This window comes from Bos grunniens, chromosome 20 (assembly GCF_055505025.1).
Source record: "Bos grunniens cultivar Pamir isolate PY7600 chromosome 20, Bosgru_T2T1.0, whole genome shotgun sequence".
Taxonomy (NCBI): Eukaryota; Metazoa; Chordata; class Mammalia; order Artiodactyla; family Bovidae; genus Bos; species Bos grunniens.
The window spans coordinates 68022836-68039949 of NC_141184.1; the positions used below are offsets into that span (position 1 = coordinate 68022836).

The 17114-nt window shown below is 53.3% G+C and overlaps 1 protein-coding gene across 1 annotated transcript in view; it reads left to right on the plus strand.

The window, feature by feature from the left end:
• The window catches only part of STK10 (serine/threonine kinase 10), a 125608-nt gene that overhangs the window by 75026 nt on the left and 33468 nt on the right, over nucleotides 1-17114 (plus strand). Inside the window, exons 7-10 of the mRNA XM_086362207.1 lie at nucleotides 310-391; nucleotides 10156-10290; nucleotides 12028-12570; nucleotides 14822-14952. Of these exons, the coding sequence (XP_086218333.1) occupies nucleotides 310-391; nucleotides 10156-10290; nucleotides 12028-12570; nucleotides 14822-14952 (891 nt within the window). The remainder of the gene's footprint in view (nucleotides 1-309; nucleotides 392-10155; nucleotides 10291-12027; nucleotides 12571-14821; nucleotides 14953-17114) is intronic.

Sequence of the window (17114 nt, forward strand, 5' to 3'; positions counted from 1 at the left end):
CCCACATGAGCCCTTGCAGCCACACGGCGCAACCCTAGGCTCGGAGTTGGGACTCAAAGCCCCAGTACGGCTGTGTTCCGCTGCGTGGCCTTGGGCAAGCCCCCTCTCTGATTCTGCATCCCCTCTGTCAGTGACCAGAGGGCAGTCCTGAGGTCGCCTCCGCTGGCTCGCTTATAAAGGCGCCCTTTGTCCTTTGAGGGGCGTGTTTGCGAAGCACGGGACTCTCAGGAGAGTGGAGTCCCTGATGCGGGAGTGTTCTCGGCTCTTCCCTGCTCCCAGCTCACTTCCCCCACCTGTCTGTCCTCCCAGGTCTGCAGAGTTCCGAGATTTCCTGAAGACAGCCCTGGATAAGAACCCAGAGACACGGCCCAGCGCTGCACAGCTCCTGGAGGTGAGTGGTCCCCCCTCCCAGGTGGCTGCCCACCTTGACCCAGAAGCTGGGTTCGTCCTCACCCTGACCTGGGGGCATCGTGCACAGCCGTGCAGTCACCAGCCAGTGTGCCCTGGGCACCCATACCCGCCAGCCCTTGTGCAGGGAGGGCGAAGGGAGACCAGAGTCCTGTCTGCACGGGACTAACCTTCTGGGGGAGGGGGACAGGCTGCCGATGAGCAGCACAGGGGAGGGGCTGCTCTCCTATAAAACGGACGTGAGGGGCTCTGAGCCAACACCCAGAGGAGGCGAGGGGGCCACACGTGGTGCTCGAGAGTGGAGGTGGAGGCCTGGGATGGGGGCATGATGGGTGCAGCTGGCAGAGGCAGGAGGCCTGGGTGGGGGGGCTGGGGTGAGCACAGGGCTGTGGGAGGTGGGTGGGCTGGAGACAAGGTCAGAGCTGCATGGAGTGTGCCCAGTCCCAGGCTCAGTGCTTCCCCAAGAGGACTCTGGGTACGAAGCATCTAGTCAGTCTCTCCACTGTGACTATTATAGCAAAAGGATGCAGAGAAAAAGGCGCATGGGAAAGGCAGGCAGAAGTGCCTAGAGTCCCCTCCCTGTGGAGTCACAGATGACACACCGAGTTCCCCAGCTGTATTCTCTGGTGGCACATGGGAAGTGTTGTTTTCCTGGGAAGCATGTTGGAGAACTCGGGGCCTGGGGTTTCACTGGCAGCTGACCACATGGGCAGCCTCTGCTGGCACAGACCAGAGTTCCAGGCTCCAGAAGGCTGGGCAGGTGGTCCGCATGGACTCCATCGTTTGCACAGTGCAGGCGAGTCAGCCCCTCTTATCAGTTCACGGTGGGAACCCTCTCCAAGTCCAGGCTCCCAGAAAAGGGCTAATGATGGGAGCAGCCTTCCAAAGGAGAGCTGGACCAGGTCACGGAGGGTAACATAGGGCCTTGGGAGGACGTGGACTTCACCCTGTTTGGGACAGGGCACCTGTGAGGGTTTGGAGGGAAACACTGAGTTACTCTTACAAAGGTCTCTCTGGCTGTTGGACGTGGCATCTGGGAGACCAGCCAGGGTGACAGGTGACTCGGGGAGCATCCCCTTGGCTGGCTGAATGACCTTTGGGTGGGGAAGTGGATGGTGGCTTCCTTGAAGCTGTCTGAAATGCTGGAGGTAGCTGTGAGCTACCCTTGTCCAGAGCCGATGCCTCAGGCCCCGGTGTCCGCAGCTGATGGGGTGAGTGTTGGAGCCTTGGCAGCTGTGTTTGAAAACCTGCACACACCACTCACCCGGCCGTCTCCAGGTCGCCTGGCCACTGTTCCTGGGGGCACCAACACTGCTGGGAGAGGGAGAGGAAGCGAGCCTGGGGTCGGGCAGGGGCTGGCCCTCCAGCCCGTCCACCACTCTGGTGCTTCCCCCTGTGTGACCGCCTTTGACTGCGGTGGGAGGAGAGGGGGCCGCGCCCCACCGCGCCCTGGAGGCTCTCTTCACATGCAGCCGCTTTTTCCCAGCGCTGACTTCCTGTGAGTCAGGCACTGGGGCTGGGCTGGCACTTAGCGCGTCCCTCTGGGCTCTGTGCACAGTGGTGAAGTGTGTGGCCTGGGGGTGGGAAGGCCTGGGTTCAGATCACAGCTCTGCCGCTTCCTGGCTGTGGGACCCTGCTTGAGGGGCTTCATCCTGCCGTGACCCTGTTCCCACTCTGAAGTGGGGATAATAGTCAGCCCCCCTCCCCTTACAGGGTCATTGTGAGGGTTAAGTGGAAGATCCTGGAAAGTGCTTAGCTAAACTGTGCAGTGCTATGCTCAGTGACTGTTTGATGCCTTGAATTAAATTGTTTAAAAGTGGAAAGAAACGGGGATGCAGACTGGGGTTATCTGCTTGGGGTCACGATTGTTCCTTGTGGGTTTCTGCACTGTGTTTGCAGTCACGTGGCTGGAGTGACGGTGGCCTCACGCGTCAGGTGGGGAGGCGTTGGGCAGCCGGCGGTGGGGGTGGGGTGGGCCTGCTGTCATCGTCAGATGCGAGAGCTCCAGGCTCCTCAGGCCGATTGTTTCCTGTGAACAGTCACCTCCCGGCCTGGAACATCCGGCCTCCGGGACGCTGCCGTGAAGAGACCAGCTGTCTCTCATCCCACATGGCAGCCCGGGAGCCTCAGCCTGGGCCGGGAATTTCCTTTCCATAGTTGGGGGAAAAAACCTTCCTGCCAGAGGACTCTTTGCTAAGACAGAAGGGTTGCAGAAAAAAAGAGAGATCCTTCCGCATAAATAAAACTGCTTGCAGAGCTTAGGCTACCGTCAGCTTTTTCCATGTGCCTATTTATCTCTTGAGTTAGGGAGGGTGAGGCATTGTTACCCCTGTAGGTGAGGTCCCAAGGCTCAGGGAACAGAACAGGCCCCCTGAGGTCATCTGGCTTTGAGTGGCCAGATGCGAGCCCAGATCTCGTGCTGCCAGCCAGCGCCTCCTCCAGAGCTGATCACGCCCCCGCCTCAGCCCTTGCCTGACTGCTGGTTCCTCCTGGCCCGCATCGTTCCCTGCATCCTGCCTTCAGCCGACTGACTTCTGCCCCTGCTGGCTTGTGGTCCATTCATTCGCTTGCCTGGATGTTAGTTGGGGACTGACATCACTTGGTGGTACCCCAGGCTCTGAAATGAGGCTCACCTGCCAGGAATGTGAGTGGTCCCCACCCTGAGCCTCAGTTTCCTCCTCTGCAGGAGGTGGGTCGTGCTCACATCACAGAAGCGTGTGAGTGGATGCAGGTCTGTAGCCACCTGACGTCTGGAGCATCACTGGTGCATAGTATACACTTGTTGAATTTGCTCTTAAACCTGCTCCGCTCTAGCACAGCGTACTTTTCAAGGTTGTCGGCACCTCTGGATGTCATGGTCAGCTCAGGCTGCAGCGCTGGTTTTGCGGGCCCCAGCAGCGGTCGCAGGCGACCCGTGTCTTCCTGCTGTCGGTTCCTGATGTCAGGTCTCCACGCCCTCTTGGTTTCCTTCCTTCTCACTGGTCACTAGCCTGTCTGTTTTGGCTGTTCTCTTTCTCCAGCTGATTCACATGAGGTCTGCCAGGGCCTTTTCCTCCATCTCCATCACCTCGATGGGCTCGCCTAGTTTGCCTGCAGCCCAGACTGCCCTGCTCAACCCCAGACCCTTGTGTCCGATTGTTTCCCTCCACCCCCCTTAGTATTCTCTACCCGCCTTAGGTGTCCACAGGCATCTCAAACTTAACAGGTCTGCCACTGATCTTTCCCCACATGTGCTCTAGCAGTGATTTTCCCACCCCGGTTGATGGCAGCCCCACCTTGCCAGCAGTCAGGCCCCAAACCTTGCAGTCATCTTCTCAGAGGGATTACCCGGTCTTTCTCACACACTCTGTATCCATTCTACCAGGGAGTCCCGTCATCCCTGCCTTCTGAACATGCCCAGAATCCAACCACTTCTCATCACCTCCATTGTAGCTGAGGGAAAAGCACAAGGGAACTCCTATACCTCCTGAGTCCACGCCGCTTGAGACTCCATCTTACTCAGGATAAAATCCCGAGTCTCAGTGACCTGCAGGGTCCTGCATGGTCTGCCCATCTCACCTTGATCCCTCGGATCTGTCTCTCTCTTACCCCCTCCCTCTTCCCCAGCCAACCAGCCTCCTTGCTGACACTCCAGGCGCCCTCCCGCCTCAGGGCCTTTGCGCTGGCTGTCCGCTATGCCTGGGCTGCTCTTCCCGTAGACACCCCCACCTCTTTCCTTTCTTCAAATCATTGCTCACATGGCAGCTTCTCAGTGAGGCCTCCCCCAGTGTTCTATTTAAAACTGCAAACCACCCGCACCCCTCACGTTCCTAACTCTCCTTCCTGTGCCCTAACCTTTTTTTTGGAGGGGGCGCTGCATTGGGTCTTAGTTGAGGCACGTGGGGTCTTGGTTCCCCAACCAGGAACTGAACCTGTGTCTGCTGCATTAGAAGGCGGATTCTCGTCACTGGACCACCAGGGCAGTCTTCCTGCACCACTTTAGTTCTCCGTGGCACATAGCACTTAGAGTATATAACTTGTGTATCAGGTTTATTGTTGGTCACCCTGACCAGCGTGTCAGCTCCCTGGGAACAGCAGCTTTTTTTTTTTTTTTCCACCAGTGTGCCCCAGTCATCCAGAACAGTGCCTGGTATGAGAGGGCCTTCGACTAAATATTTGCTAAATATATTTATTTTTACTTAGTAAACTGTTATGTAAGCTTTTTCCCATGCCAGGTTCGATTCTAAATGTTTACGAATGTTAACTCATTTAATCTTTGTTACAACTCTGTGAAGTAGGTATTGTTTGGATCTCCATCAAACAGATGATAAGAAACTGAGGCACAGAGAGGTCAAGTAGCCTGCAGAAGGTCACACAGCATGTAAGCGACAGAGCTGATTTCTGGTCATCTGGTTCCAAACCTGTTCATTTGACCACTCTAGTAAGCTGCCTCTCTGAACGAATGAAGGAGAGAGAGAAGAGAAGGAGGAAAATTAGGAGGTGGGGAAAGGAGAATGAAGGAAAAATACCGACGCCTGAAAACTTGGAAGTATTATTAGACATTTTTTAAAGCTAGTCTTGGAGTGTGGGATATCCCGGTTGGTGGTTTCTTTTTTTGTTTTAATTTTCTTTTTTTATTTGGTCACACTGTTTGGCATATGAGATCTTAGTTCCCTGACCAGGCATCTAACCCATGCTGCCTACATTGAAGGCAGAGTCTTAACCCGTGGACCACGGAAGTTCCCGGCTGATGACTTTTAAGTACACAGAGGAAAACTAGGCTCAATGTCTTGGAAGGTTGACTATGCAGATGGCAAGAGAGGTCCTGGCTGGATGCTGGGTGCCAGTTGGTAAGCTTTGCGGCATCATGGGGCTCGCCTCAGGGATAGCACAGAGTAGCTGTCCTCGTCCTGAAGGAGCAGACTGCTGCGTCCCCTCTGGTCCAGGTCTTTCTCGGGGGCACCTGAGCACCTTTCCAGGGACCCTGTGCCCAGATGAGCCTGTCCCCAGGTGGTGCACAGCGTGCTGGCCGTCGGGGAAGGTCCCACGCCTTCCGGTGCTGCATGCTGTCTCTCCTTTTAAACACATCCTGGAGGTGACAGAGCTGGGTCAGTGGCAGGGGGGTGTGTGTGCTTTGTGTCCCAGAGCAGTTTACAAAGCAGTCTTCTGGGCCTCATCAGACAGGAGGGCCTGCTCCGTCTGCCAGCCTCGCTTGCCCGGGGATTCCAGGAGCTTGGGGTCCACGGGAGTGGCCCTGCTCGCCTGCCCCTCATCAGAAGCTTTCTTCCCCACAGTTCCCCCTCCACTTCCTAAAGACTCCGGGGTACTCAAGGGAGGCCATGGAGCAGATGTTCAGCCTCAAGAAAACACAGCTTCTGGCCAAGCTGAAGAACCACTAATTTGGTCAATATGTGATGTGGCTTGATGAAAACCTGGTATTTCCAGAAGCCTGTGTCTGCGTTATTTGTTTCTGCTGCATCTGCTTCAGCCACTGCAGGGAAGTGTCCCGTGGCTTCTTGCTCAAGTTCACATGTGTGAGGTTGTGCAATGTGAAGCTTGGGAACATTTGGGATCTGATTCTCATCCTCAGTTCTGAAGCACTGTGCTCTGTGGGGATGCAGGAGGGAACGGGAATGGCTGGGAGGGCAGACTGGCGCTAACAGGCTTCTCTGATTGTGGTTCTCCTGATGGTGGTGATGGTGATGATGGTGGTGGTGGTGGTGGTGGTGGTGGTGATGATGGTGGTTGTGGTGGTGATGGTGGTGGTGGTGATGATGGTGGTGGTGGTGGTGGTGGTGGTGGTGATGGTGGTGGTGGTGGTGGTGATGATGGTGGTGGTGGTGGTGGTGGTGGTGATGGTGGTGATGGTGGTGGTGATGATGGTGGTGATGGTGGTGGTGGTGGTGGTGGTGGTGATGGTGGTGATGATGGTGGTGATGGTGATGGTGGTGGTGGTGATGGTGGTGGTGGTGATGATGGTGGTGGTGATGGTGGTGGTGATGATGGTGGTGATGGTGATGATGGTGGTGGTGGTGGTGATGGTGGTGGTGATGGTGATGATGGTGGTGATGGTGATGATGGTGGTGGTGGTGGTGGTGGTGATGGTGGTGGTGGTGGTGGTGGTGGTGATGGTGGTGGTGGTGATGGTGGTGATGGTGGTGGTGGTGGTGGTGGTGATGGTGGTGATGATGGTGGTGGTGGTGATGATGGTGGTGGTGGTGGTGATGATGGTGGTGGTGATGGTGATGATGGTGGTGGTGATGATGGTGCTGGAGATGAGGATGATGGTGGTGATGCTTATGCAGATGATTTTTTGAGCCATATTTTGAGCTCTTACTACAATGTTTAGAACATCCATACTATTATTCCTAGGGTACAGATAAGCAAACTGAGGCTCTGAGAGGTTGACTTGTCCAAGTTGTTGGAAGTGGGATTTTACCCCAGGCAGCCTGGTCTCAAGTGTAGAGCCCACAGTGTTCACTGCTATACTCTCCTGCTTCCCTCAGCTCAGTTCAGTTGCTCAGTTGTGTCCGACTCTGCGACACCATGAACCACAGCACGCCAGGCCTCCCTGTCCATCACCAACTCCCAGAGTCCACCCAAACCCATGTCCACTGAGTCAGTGATGCCATCCAACCATGGCATCATTGAGTCAGTGATACCATCCAACCATCTCATCCTCTGTCGTCCCCTTCTCCTCCTGCCCTCAGTCTTTCCCAGCATCCCGGTCTTTTCAAATGAGTCAGCTCTTACTAACATCCAACTCAAGACCTTTCCGAGCCTCTCGGCTGCTGGAGTGACACCTCTGAAGGGTCCCTGTTTATAGCACTGTTTTGCTGTAGCCTTTGTGCTCGCTTATGCTCCTGCCTGGAGTTCTCTGTGCCCAGGTCTTTCCCTGGTCGGCGGCCCCTTTACATCCCCTCAGGTCTCACCTTGAGTGTCCCCTCCCAAGGGGGCCCCTCTGACCTAAGCAGACTCCACCCCACCCCCAGCACCCCAGCCCAGGCCCATGTTCCTCCAGCCTCACACTGTCCTCTTACCTGATCTGAAAAATGTTCTTGTCATCTGGTGACATGCCCATCGTCTTTCCCGAGGCCACGGACCTTGCCTGTCTGCTTGTTTGGCCTTTTTCAGCACCTGGCACGTCGCTGGCCTCAACATGGGACCGAGGCGTGAATCGACGAATGAAGAGGGGTGTGGGAGAGAAGGATGAGAAATTAAATTCTTCATGCGTTTCAAAGCTGGTACTAACTGGAGGAAGTCCAGCTGGTTTAGAGCAATCTGAACGCCAGAGCTCTCTAACCGGAGTGAGTGGCGTTGGTTTCTGGTGTGCAGGGTCAGGTCCCCGGGTGAACAGGTATTGCTTCTGGCCGTTCACAAATGAACTAAACAGATAAAAGCGAATAAGCAGATAAGAATGGTCTGTAGTAGACCTATCTGTGGTGAATGTGTTTTCAGGGTGCTAGACAATTTATTCTCTTTAGTCATTTAGATACTACCCTGCAATCCTGTTGACACTGTTGCTCCAGTGATAAATTTTCTGACTGTAAGAACGGTGAGTTTCATTGGAGCCTTCCTGCAAATTTCAAATGAGCAAATTCCAATTTAATGACCACTCCTAACATGCCTTTCTTTTTTTAAAAAAATTATTTTTATTTATTGGGCCGCGCCAGGCCTTTAGTTGTGTTATGTGGGACCTAGTTCCCTGACCAGGGGTCGAACCTGGGCCCCCTGCTTTGGGAGCTCAGAGACTTAGCCATGGACCACAGGGAGCCACTGTGCCTTTCTCAGCGGCCCTGGGTGAGTGTGGGAAATTGAGGACTCCCGCGTCCCTTTCCACACCCTGATGCAGTGCAGACTTGCAGTAGGGAGATCTTCAGGCTCGTTTACCATCTACTGAGGCCTTAAAAGCTTGGGTGTATCCCACGGACCATGAAATAACTTTCACTTTTTAGAGATGTGACATTTCTGAAAATGCCTCAGAATATAACATATACCACTTGGCCTCAAGATTTTGCAAAACCCAAGACCTATACAAGCATTTCCATAGCACCTTTATTAAAACAGAAGCGGCCATCAGCTGCAGAAAGAATAAACGGCTGTGCCATTGTCATGCGATAGAATGCTGCCCAGGAATCAAAAAGGAACAATCAGACTTCCCTGGCAGTCATCCCAGTGGTTAGGAATCCTTGCTTCCCTTGTAGGGGGCATGAATTTGATCCCTGGTTGGGGAACTAAGATCCTGCATACCACGTGCTATGGCCACAAAATTTGAAAAAATAAAGTAAGTTTTAAAAAAATTAGAAAAGGAACCGTTCACTAACATGCAACAAGGTAGGGGAATCTCATAGTCTCAGCTTAGTTGTGTTGAGTGAAGAAAGCCAACTACAAAAGACTACGTATTTTGGGATTCTGTTCAGATGGAGGTAAATAACAAGCAAAACTAGTCTCTGGAGCTTGACGGCTGAGGGCAGTGGGTTTGACTGCAAGGGGGATGGGGACCTTCCTGAAGTGATGGAAATGTTCTGTGTCTTGAGCTGGGTGGTGGTTATACTAAGTCTGTATATATGGAAAAAGTCACTGAACTTAATGATTTGTGAACTTTCCTGTGTGTAATTCCTCAATAAAGTGTGTGTGTGTATATGTATGTACATACTATATATTATATTGTATATTACATATTATACTCTGTGTGTGCACACTAGATATTATATATGGTACTCTGTGTGTGCACACTGGATATTATATATGGTACTCTGTGTGCACGCTGGATATTGTATATGGTACTCTGTGTGTGCACGCTGGATATTGTATATGGTACTCTGTGTGTGCACGCTGGATATTGTATATGGTACTCTGTGTGTGCACGCTGGATATTGTATATGGTACTCTGTGTGTGCACGCTGGATAGTGTATATGGTACTCTGTGTGTGCACGCTGGATATTGTATATGGTATTCTGTGTGTGCATGCTGGATATTGTATATCGTACTCTGTGTGTGCACGCTAGATATTATATATCGTACTCTGTGTGTGCACACTAGATATTATATATTGTACTCTGTGTGTGCATACTAGATATTATATATTATACTCTGTATGTGCATATACTGGGTTTCTTGCATTACAAGCAGTCTCCTGCATTGCAGGCAGTTCTTTACTGACTGAGCCACCAGGGAAGCCAATATTTTTAAAACTACACCTTTAAAATCTTTTTAAGAAGTAAATTAACAGGGAATTCCCTGCAGTCCAGTGGTTAAGATTCCATGCATTCACTGCTGAGGGCCCAGGTTCAATCCCTAGTCAGGGAACTGAAATCCCACAAGCCACATGGCATGGCCAAAAAAATAAAAAAGAAAAATAAATTAACAAACACAAATAACCCTCCTGAAACATTATTTTTTGCTCCCACTTTGGGCTAAACTCCTCTCTGTGCTTGATCTCCTTCCACCCTTATACCATCCCTGTGGGTTTGCTATGATTTTCTCCATGCAGAGGTGAGGATCCCGAAACTCAGAGAGGGAAAGGGACCTGCTCAGGGTCACACAGCTAGTGAGCAGCGGAGCTGGCATTTGCCCTCTTTCACCACACACAGGACTTTCTGAGCTGCCTCTGGGTCTGCCTGACCAAGTTCAAGTTCACATCTCCCTGAGGGATGCTGCCAGCCCCCTCTGCCTGGGGGATCGCCTTCCCCGGCCTTGGGTGCCCCTCCTCACCACCCCCGCCCTCGCCCGCTGTGATTCTCACCCAGCTGTCTTGCCCTTCTCAGCATCCCTTCGTCAGCAGCGTCACCAGCAACAAGGCCCTGCGGGAGCTGGTGGCCGAGGCCAAGGCTGAAGTGATGGAGGAGATTGAAGACAGCCGAGATGAGGGGGATGAGGAGGATGCGGTGGAGGCTGCCTCTGTAAGGAGATCAGGGGGTGCCGGGGAGCACTGGGGAGGGATGGGGTCCCCGCATCCCTCAGCTGGGGCGGAAGGGCACCGGGAGGTGCAGGAGAGGTTCCTTTCTGTTCTTTCCCAGCTCAGAGGTCACAGGCTCCCACGCCACCGGTTACGTAAGACAGCACAAGGGCCGGGATGAGGCTGCAGGGTGTGTTGGCCAAATCCTATAATTTTCAGGGAAGACCCGGAATTGGAATTTTCTGTGGGATTTTCCAGGTTTTAAAAGTTGGTGGTGGACTCCTTTTGCTTCCCAGCCTGCTCCCTGTCGTGACGCACATACGGAATGAGGATGTGTGTAGCACACGGTGGGCTCAGTGCATGGAAAGGCTGCCTGTGATCAGAGGCAACAGGCCGAGGGGCTCCGAGCACCCCAGACCCCATCTGGCCATCGCGAGGGCACGCTTGTAACCCATCTGCAGCTTCGGCACTTGGCTGAGTGTAAATTTAAATTAAAGCTAACTTAAACTTTTTACAAAACATTTGTGTTAGCCACTCAGTCATGTCCGACTCTTTGCAGTCCCATGGACTTGTAGCCCTTGAGACTCCTCTGACCCTGGGATTCTCCAGGCAAGAATACTGGAGTGGACTGCCCATTCGCTTCTCCAGGGAGTCTTCCCAACCTAGGGACTGAAATCGAGTCTCCTGCATTGCCGGCAGATACTTTGCCCTCTGAGCCACCAGGGAGCCGTAAAGCTAATTTAAATTTTTACAAAACATTTGAGCCAAACAAAACTCATCTGTGGGCTGGATTCTGTCCTGAACTGCCACTTTCGGATCCCTGGTCTAGTCATTTGGGGACAGCTTCCTCCAGGAGGGGAGACTTAGTGTCCAGGTGGTGCTGTGGACCTAGCAAGGCTTGTCCAGACCTGTCTGTTTGGGAAGGATTATATAGCACTTCCTCAAGTGCAGTTCATTCCTGGGAGGAGCCGGAGCTGGTGTGTAAATCCTATAACTAACCTATAACACTTAGAGGTCAAGGTCAGGACAATGTCAAGGGGAGTCTGGACACAGGGAGACCCTCCTGGACAAGGGGAGGGTCTCAGGTCTGGGATGTGTCCCACTCTTGACCTGGAAGGTGGCTACGTGGGTGTTTACTTTATTCATTAAGGGGGACGTTTATGTTTCCTCTGCAGAAATCCTTGTTCTGTTTCACAGTAACAACATTTTCAGTACTTCTACCCCCCAAAAGCTCTAAAACACAAAAACAAAACATAGAAAACATAGTGGTTAATAGACGGAAATCTAGCCTCTGGATTAGTTTGGCTTGGCCTTTCTGTGACTTTTAAAAAATTTGAATTAGTTGCCATCTAAAAATCGGGAGATGGCATGTAAAACTCCAGATTCCAGCTTGTCTTGAAAAATTGGAAGGTCTGGGCTCAGGGGACCCAGTTTTTCCAGGCTTTCATGATTGGCTGGAGCATGGTAGCTGCTGCCCGCTTTAGACAGGACCCGAGCTATCTAGCTGGCCGCGGTTGCCTCCACTCCTAGGAGGAATACCTGTTCTTGAAAGCAGGTGGTAATTTTATTGTTGGCTGGGCAGCAGGGAGTGGGGAGGACTGTGGCTCACTAGAGAGGCGCCTACGAGACCTCCCTGGCCCTCTTCCGAACCTTGTGGGTGTCTGACTGTCCAGCCTCGCTGCGTCTCTGACTGTTGCTCAGACACACAGGCCCGTGGCCTTGACTGTCTGTTTTTTCCTAGCCTCTGGAGAACCACACTCGAGACTCCTCCGAGGTGAGTCAGCTGAGCATTGATGCGGACAAACTTCTCAAAGAATCACCTTTCACCCCGCCACCTCCCAGCCAGCCTCAGGATGGTGCGAATGGGCCCAGCGAGCCCCCTGGGCACGGGGCCCTGCCGGCCACCAGCCCCCTGGATGTGGCCCCTGGAAACGAGAACGGCCAGGCGGTGCCTGTGCCCCTCCGGAAGTTCCGACCGGTGTCCATGGGTGCCAGAATTCAGGTGTCCGAGGAGAAGCATGCCGCTGACCAGGGTGGAGACCTCAGTCCAGCGGCCAGCAGGTCCCAGAAAGCAAGCCAGAGCCGTCCCAACAGCAGCGCCCTGGAGACCTTGCGCAGCGAGCTGACCAATGGCAGTCTGGAGCTCCCCGCCCCGGGGGCACAGAGCCTTTCCAAGAGGGACTCGGATTGTGGCAGCGTCTCCACCTCTGGGAGCACGGACTTCGGCACCTCCCTGTCAGCAGACATGTCCGTGAACAAGGAGTCGGGCTCTCTGTCCATCAAGGTAACCTCACCTCTTGCGCTGCGGGCTCGGGGCAGGCATTCTGCAGAAGTTGCTGCTGCTCAATGTTGGGTTGTGAGAGCATCCGGTGGCTGCCTTGCATTTTAAGTGGTTCATGAGATTTCTCTTTCTTAGGAGCCCTTTGTTTGAATCGCTGTTTAATCCCCCAGATATCTTGAGTTCAATCTGGGGTTAAGTCATGTCAGGCTGTAGGTTTGGGTTTTAATTTCAGTTTGGGGTTCTATTTAAATTGGGTTTGGTTAAAGGCCTTGGTCAAACTAGGGAGAGAGGATTCTGGAAGTGAAAGCTCTCTGACTTGTGGACCGGCTGTGTGGTCCATTTGCTGATAGAGTCAGCGGAAGGGAGTGGGTTCATGGCTGTTCTGAGGGGGAGCGGCGTTATGAGCGACTCTAGCCACTGCACTTCAGAGCTCAACGCAAGACCTCTGCTGCAAAATGCCTAAAAGGAGCCGTATCGCTGAGTACAGCCCGGCAAACAGAGCCTCAGGTGGCAGGTGGGGAGCTGGGCAGACCCCAGCCTCTGCGCTCTGGACCCCGCGTGTCACGGTATCCTGGCTGCTGGCTGTGTGGCCTCTTTCTCTCAGGGAGGCCTGGCCCTTCCCCGGCCCGCTCCCACAGATCATGAGATGTTCGCGAACTCACCTTTGGTCACCAGATTGGCCGCCCCAAGAACCTCACCCCCAACCAAGGCTGAATTTAGGAAACGTTTTGCAGCCTTTTTGTTTGAAAACCACACAGCAGAGACTCAAAAATTTTGGCCCAAATGAAAGAAGGAAAAAGGAGAAGCAGCCAGCTGTTGCAGTTGCCTTTGGGAACAGAAAGAAAGCGCGTTTCTTTTTTCTTTTTGGGGGTGGGGTGGAGTGGGGGAGAGAAATCACACCAAAAAATTGAATAGATTAGATCATATTACATTTAAAGCTAGTACATTAAAGGCAAGCACAAAACTAAAAGCTAACTTTTTAAAGTGAGAATATCAGACAAATAGAACAGGACAAGCAGAAAGGGCAGCAGCTTTTAGGTGTAAGAAGCATCGGGGCCTTAGGACAGGGTTTCTGTCCCTTCTCTTCTTGGAAAGACACTAAGGGTTAGAAAAAAAAAGATATATATTTTTTTTTAAGTCTGGTCCACCTCGCCTCTCCTCGAGGGTGTTGAGAGGATCCCTTAACTGGAGGGCTGGCAGTGAGTCAGGGAACACAGCTGCTCTGATAAGAGCGCCTGGCTGCGTCAGCGCCCTTGGCTTCACGGGGAGTCTGTTACCCCCTTGCAGAGGCCCTGTGACCGGGACCCCAGGCCTTTCTCCCTTGCCATCTCCGGCTAGCCTCTTCCTGGTTGCTAGTCTGACTCATCCTGAATTGAGTCCTGGGGCACAGCAGGGACTGCAGTAGGGAGATGCTGGAAAGGCCAGGCTGGGCTCCACCAGGAAGGGCCTCTGGAGCCAGGGGAGGAGTTGGAGAAGGAGATGCCGTGAGGACTCCAGTGCAGACCCACAGGCTCATCTAAGTCAGGATAGAGTATGTTCAAAGGGTGTTTAAATGCCTCCAGGAGTTCTGGCAGCACTGTGTAAGCGATCACAGGTGAGGGGCATGATTATGCATAGGAAAAGGTAAAGACAAAGATATGAGTAATCTCAGGGTGGCTCCAGAGGGCTGTGGCCTCCTGTGGAGTTCAGGTCAGGTTAGGCTTGGCTGCCAACATAGTTCTGAACTCTGGTTTTCCAGGCTCCTTGGATTTTGGCATAGAAGATAAGCGATTGTGGTCTGCAATAGCAACTGTCAGAAATAAATATCAAGTGTTGAGCCCTTGTCATGACCCAGGTGCTGTTGCATTCCACCCGCCCCTGCTTCACTGCATCTTCAGAACAACCTGGGGGGCAAGCACTGCTCGTCTCCTCTGACAGGTTGAGGAAGCTGAGGCTTGGGCAGGACAAGGGGCTTGCCCAGGGTCACAGGGCCAGGAGGTGTAGAAGGAGAGTCGGAACCCAGTTCGCTTGGCTGCTGCGCCCTGTGTGTGAGAGAATGCTGGTGGTCAGCAGGCAGAGGCTGGGCAGTGTCCGAAGGGTGAGGTCAGGGAGAGGAAGAGGCCTAACCTCAGAGACTCAGGCCTCCAGGTTGAGAAGCTTGAGGCATGTGGGGAACCATGGACAGTCACCTCCTTCCTGGACTGGGCTGAGACTGGGCCACCCATGGATTCATGGCTGTAATGCTGAGCTTTGCCTAATGATCTTCCCTGGCCAGGACTCAAGGCTGCACAATAAGACCCTGAAGAGGACACGCAAGTTTGTTGTGGACGGCGTGGAGGTGAGCATTACCACCTCCAAGATCATCAGCGAGGATGAGAAGAAGGACGAGGAGATGCGATTCCTCAGGTGAGGCTGGGAGGGGCTGCTGACGGCCGTAACAGGGTAGGGATGAGACGGGAGATTTGGGTCTTTCTGGTGCAAGAACTGAGACTTCCCTGGCAGTCCAGTGTTTCGGGCTCTGTGCTCCAACTGTATGGGCACAGATTCAATCCATGGTCAGGGACCTAAGATCTCACCTGCTACGCTGCCAAAAAAGAACTGTCTGTCTGTCTATAGCATTAAGTGTGGAATCAGGGACACTAAAAGAAGCCGGCTTTGTCCGAGACCCTGTATTCCCTAACTCACCTCCCTCCTCCATATACCCACCCACCTCTTCATCCACTTCCCTCCCCCTCCATTTACTTGTCCACTCATCAGCCCACCCCTCTACCCACTCATTCATTCATCCGTCCATCCACACACCCGTCCCTCCATCCTCTAACCCATCCTTCTAGTCACCCACCCACCCATCACCTACGCACCCACTCAGCTCCCTATCTACGCATTCCTCCAGCCTCCCCTCCAGCTAGCCAGCCATCCATTCACTGATATATCCACACCCCCTCACCAGGTTGGGGGACACATTGATGACCCAGATAATGGAGGCTGTGGCTATTGTAGAACTTACACCTCATAGGCCCACAAATAGCACTCAAGATAATTCCCAACTGTAGTTCATGCTGTGGAGGGAATAATGGCTGATGGGGGAGTGGCCACTGGGCTAGGGGTGGGGGGCCTTGCCTGGCAGGAAATCCCCTGAGCAGAGCAGAGGGTTCAGAGGAGCCAGCCAGTGGCAGAGCCGGGAGACCATGGCAGGAACTCCAAAGCCAAGGCTTGTTCAGGGACCTGAGAGGGCGGAGCTGGAGTGTGGAGTTGGAGGGAGAGGATGCGGAGTCATCCCCAGGGCCCACAGGGTCCAGGTCATGTCAGTCCACGGGCAGGGGTGGAGAAACGTAGGTTTCATCCCCAGTGGAGGGACTGATGCTGAAGCTCCAATACTTTGGCTACCTGATGCGAAGAGCTGACTCATTGGAAAAGACCCTGATGCTGGGAAAGATTGAGGGCAGGAGGAGAAGGGGACGACAGGGGATGAGATGGTTGGATGGCATCACGGACTCAATGGACGAGTTTGAGCAAACTCTGGAAAACGGTTAAGGACAGGGAAGCCTGGTGTGCTGCAGTCCATGGGGTCGCAAAGAGTCAGACACGACTTAGCGATTCTACAACAAAAAAACAACTGGAATGAAGCATCTGGAGAGTGACCAGCTGTAATGTCCCTTTTAAAAGCCGACTCTGCTGTCATCCAAGTCTGGGCTATAGAGGGGGCAGGACTGAAGCAGGGATGCAGGGACACCCTGGCCAGGACGGTGGCCAGACAGAGGGAAGGCGTGGCCGGACAGGTTGGGTTCAGCATGCATTCTGGAGGCAAAGCTGAAGACGGGAGGGGTTGGTGTGGGCAGGAGGGTGTGAGGTAGAGTTGTTTGCATGGAGTCATCTTTGCATTCTTAAGGCGTCCAGGCACCCTGACAGCCCTCCCCAGTCAGTTCAGTGGCTCAGTTGTGTCTGACTCTTTGTGACCCCATGAATCGCAGCATGCCAGGCTTCCCTGTCCATCACCAACTCCTGGAGTTCACCCAAACTCATGTGATGAGTGATGCCATCCAGCCATCTCATCCTCTGTCATCCCCTTCTCCTCCTGCCCTCAATCCCTCCCAGCATCAGGGTTTTTTCCAATGAGTCAACTCTTCGCATGAGGTGGCCAAAGTATTGGAGTTTCAGCCTCAGCATCAGTCCTTCCAATAAACACCCAGGACTGGTCTCCTTTAGGATGGACTGGTTGGATCTCCTTGCAGTTCAAGGGTCTCGGGAGACCCTATTTCGGCCGTTCTGTTGATGAGGAAACAGTGTTTCCTGGTGGGAACTTACTTGCCTCAGGTCACCCAGGTGAGAAGATCTATCTGTGTGAGAATTCTACCAGTTTCCACTGGACCCGGAAGCTTTCTGGGGGGCTCCCCGGGGGTGGAGGTGGGGGCTTAGCAGCTAGGGAGAGAGGCCTCAGAGCCACGAAGCTGCCGTGAGGCCAGGCCTTTGCTGGAACAACTCATGACTGGCTTGGAGGACACTTCTGAAACATCAAACACATTCTTATCTTAAAAAAGCACAGACATTCCAAAGCCCGACAGAAGGAG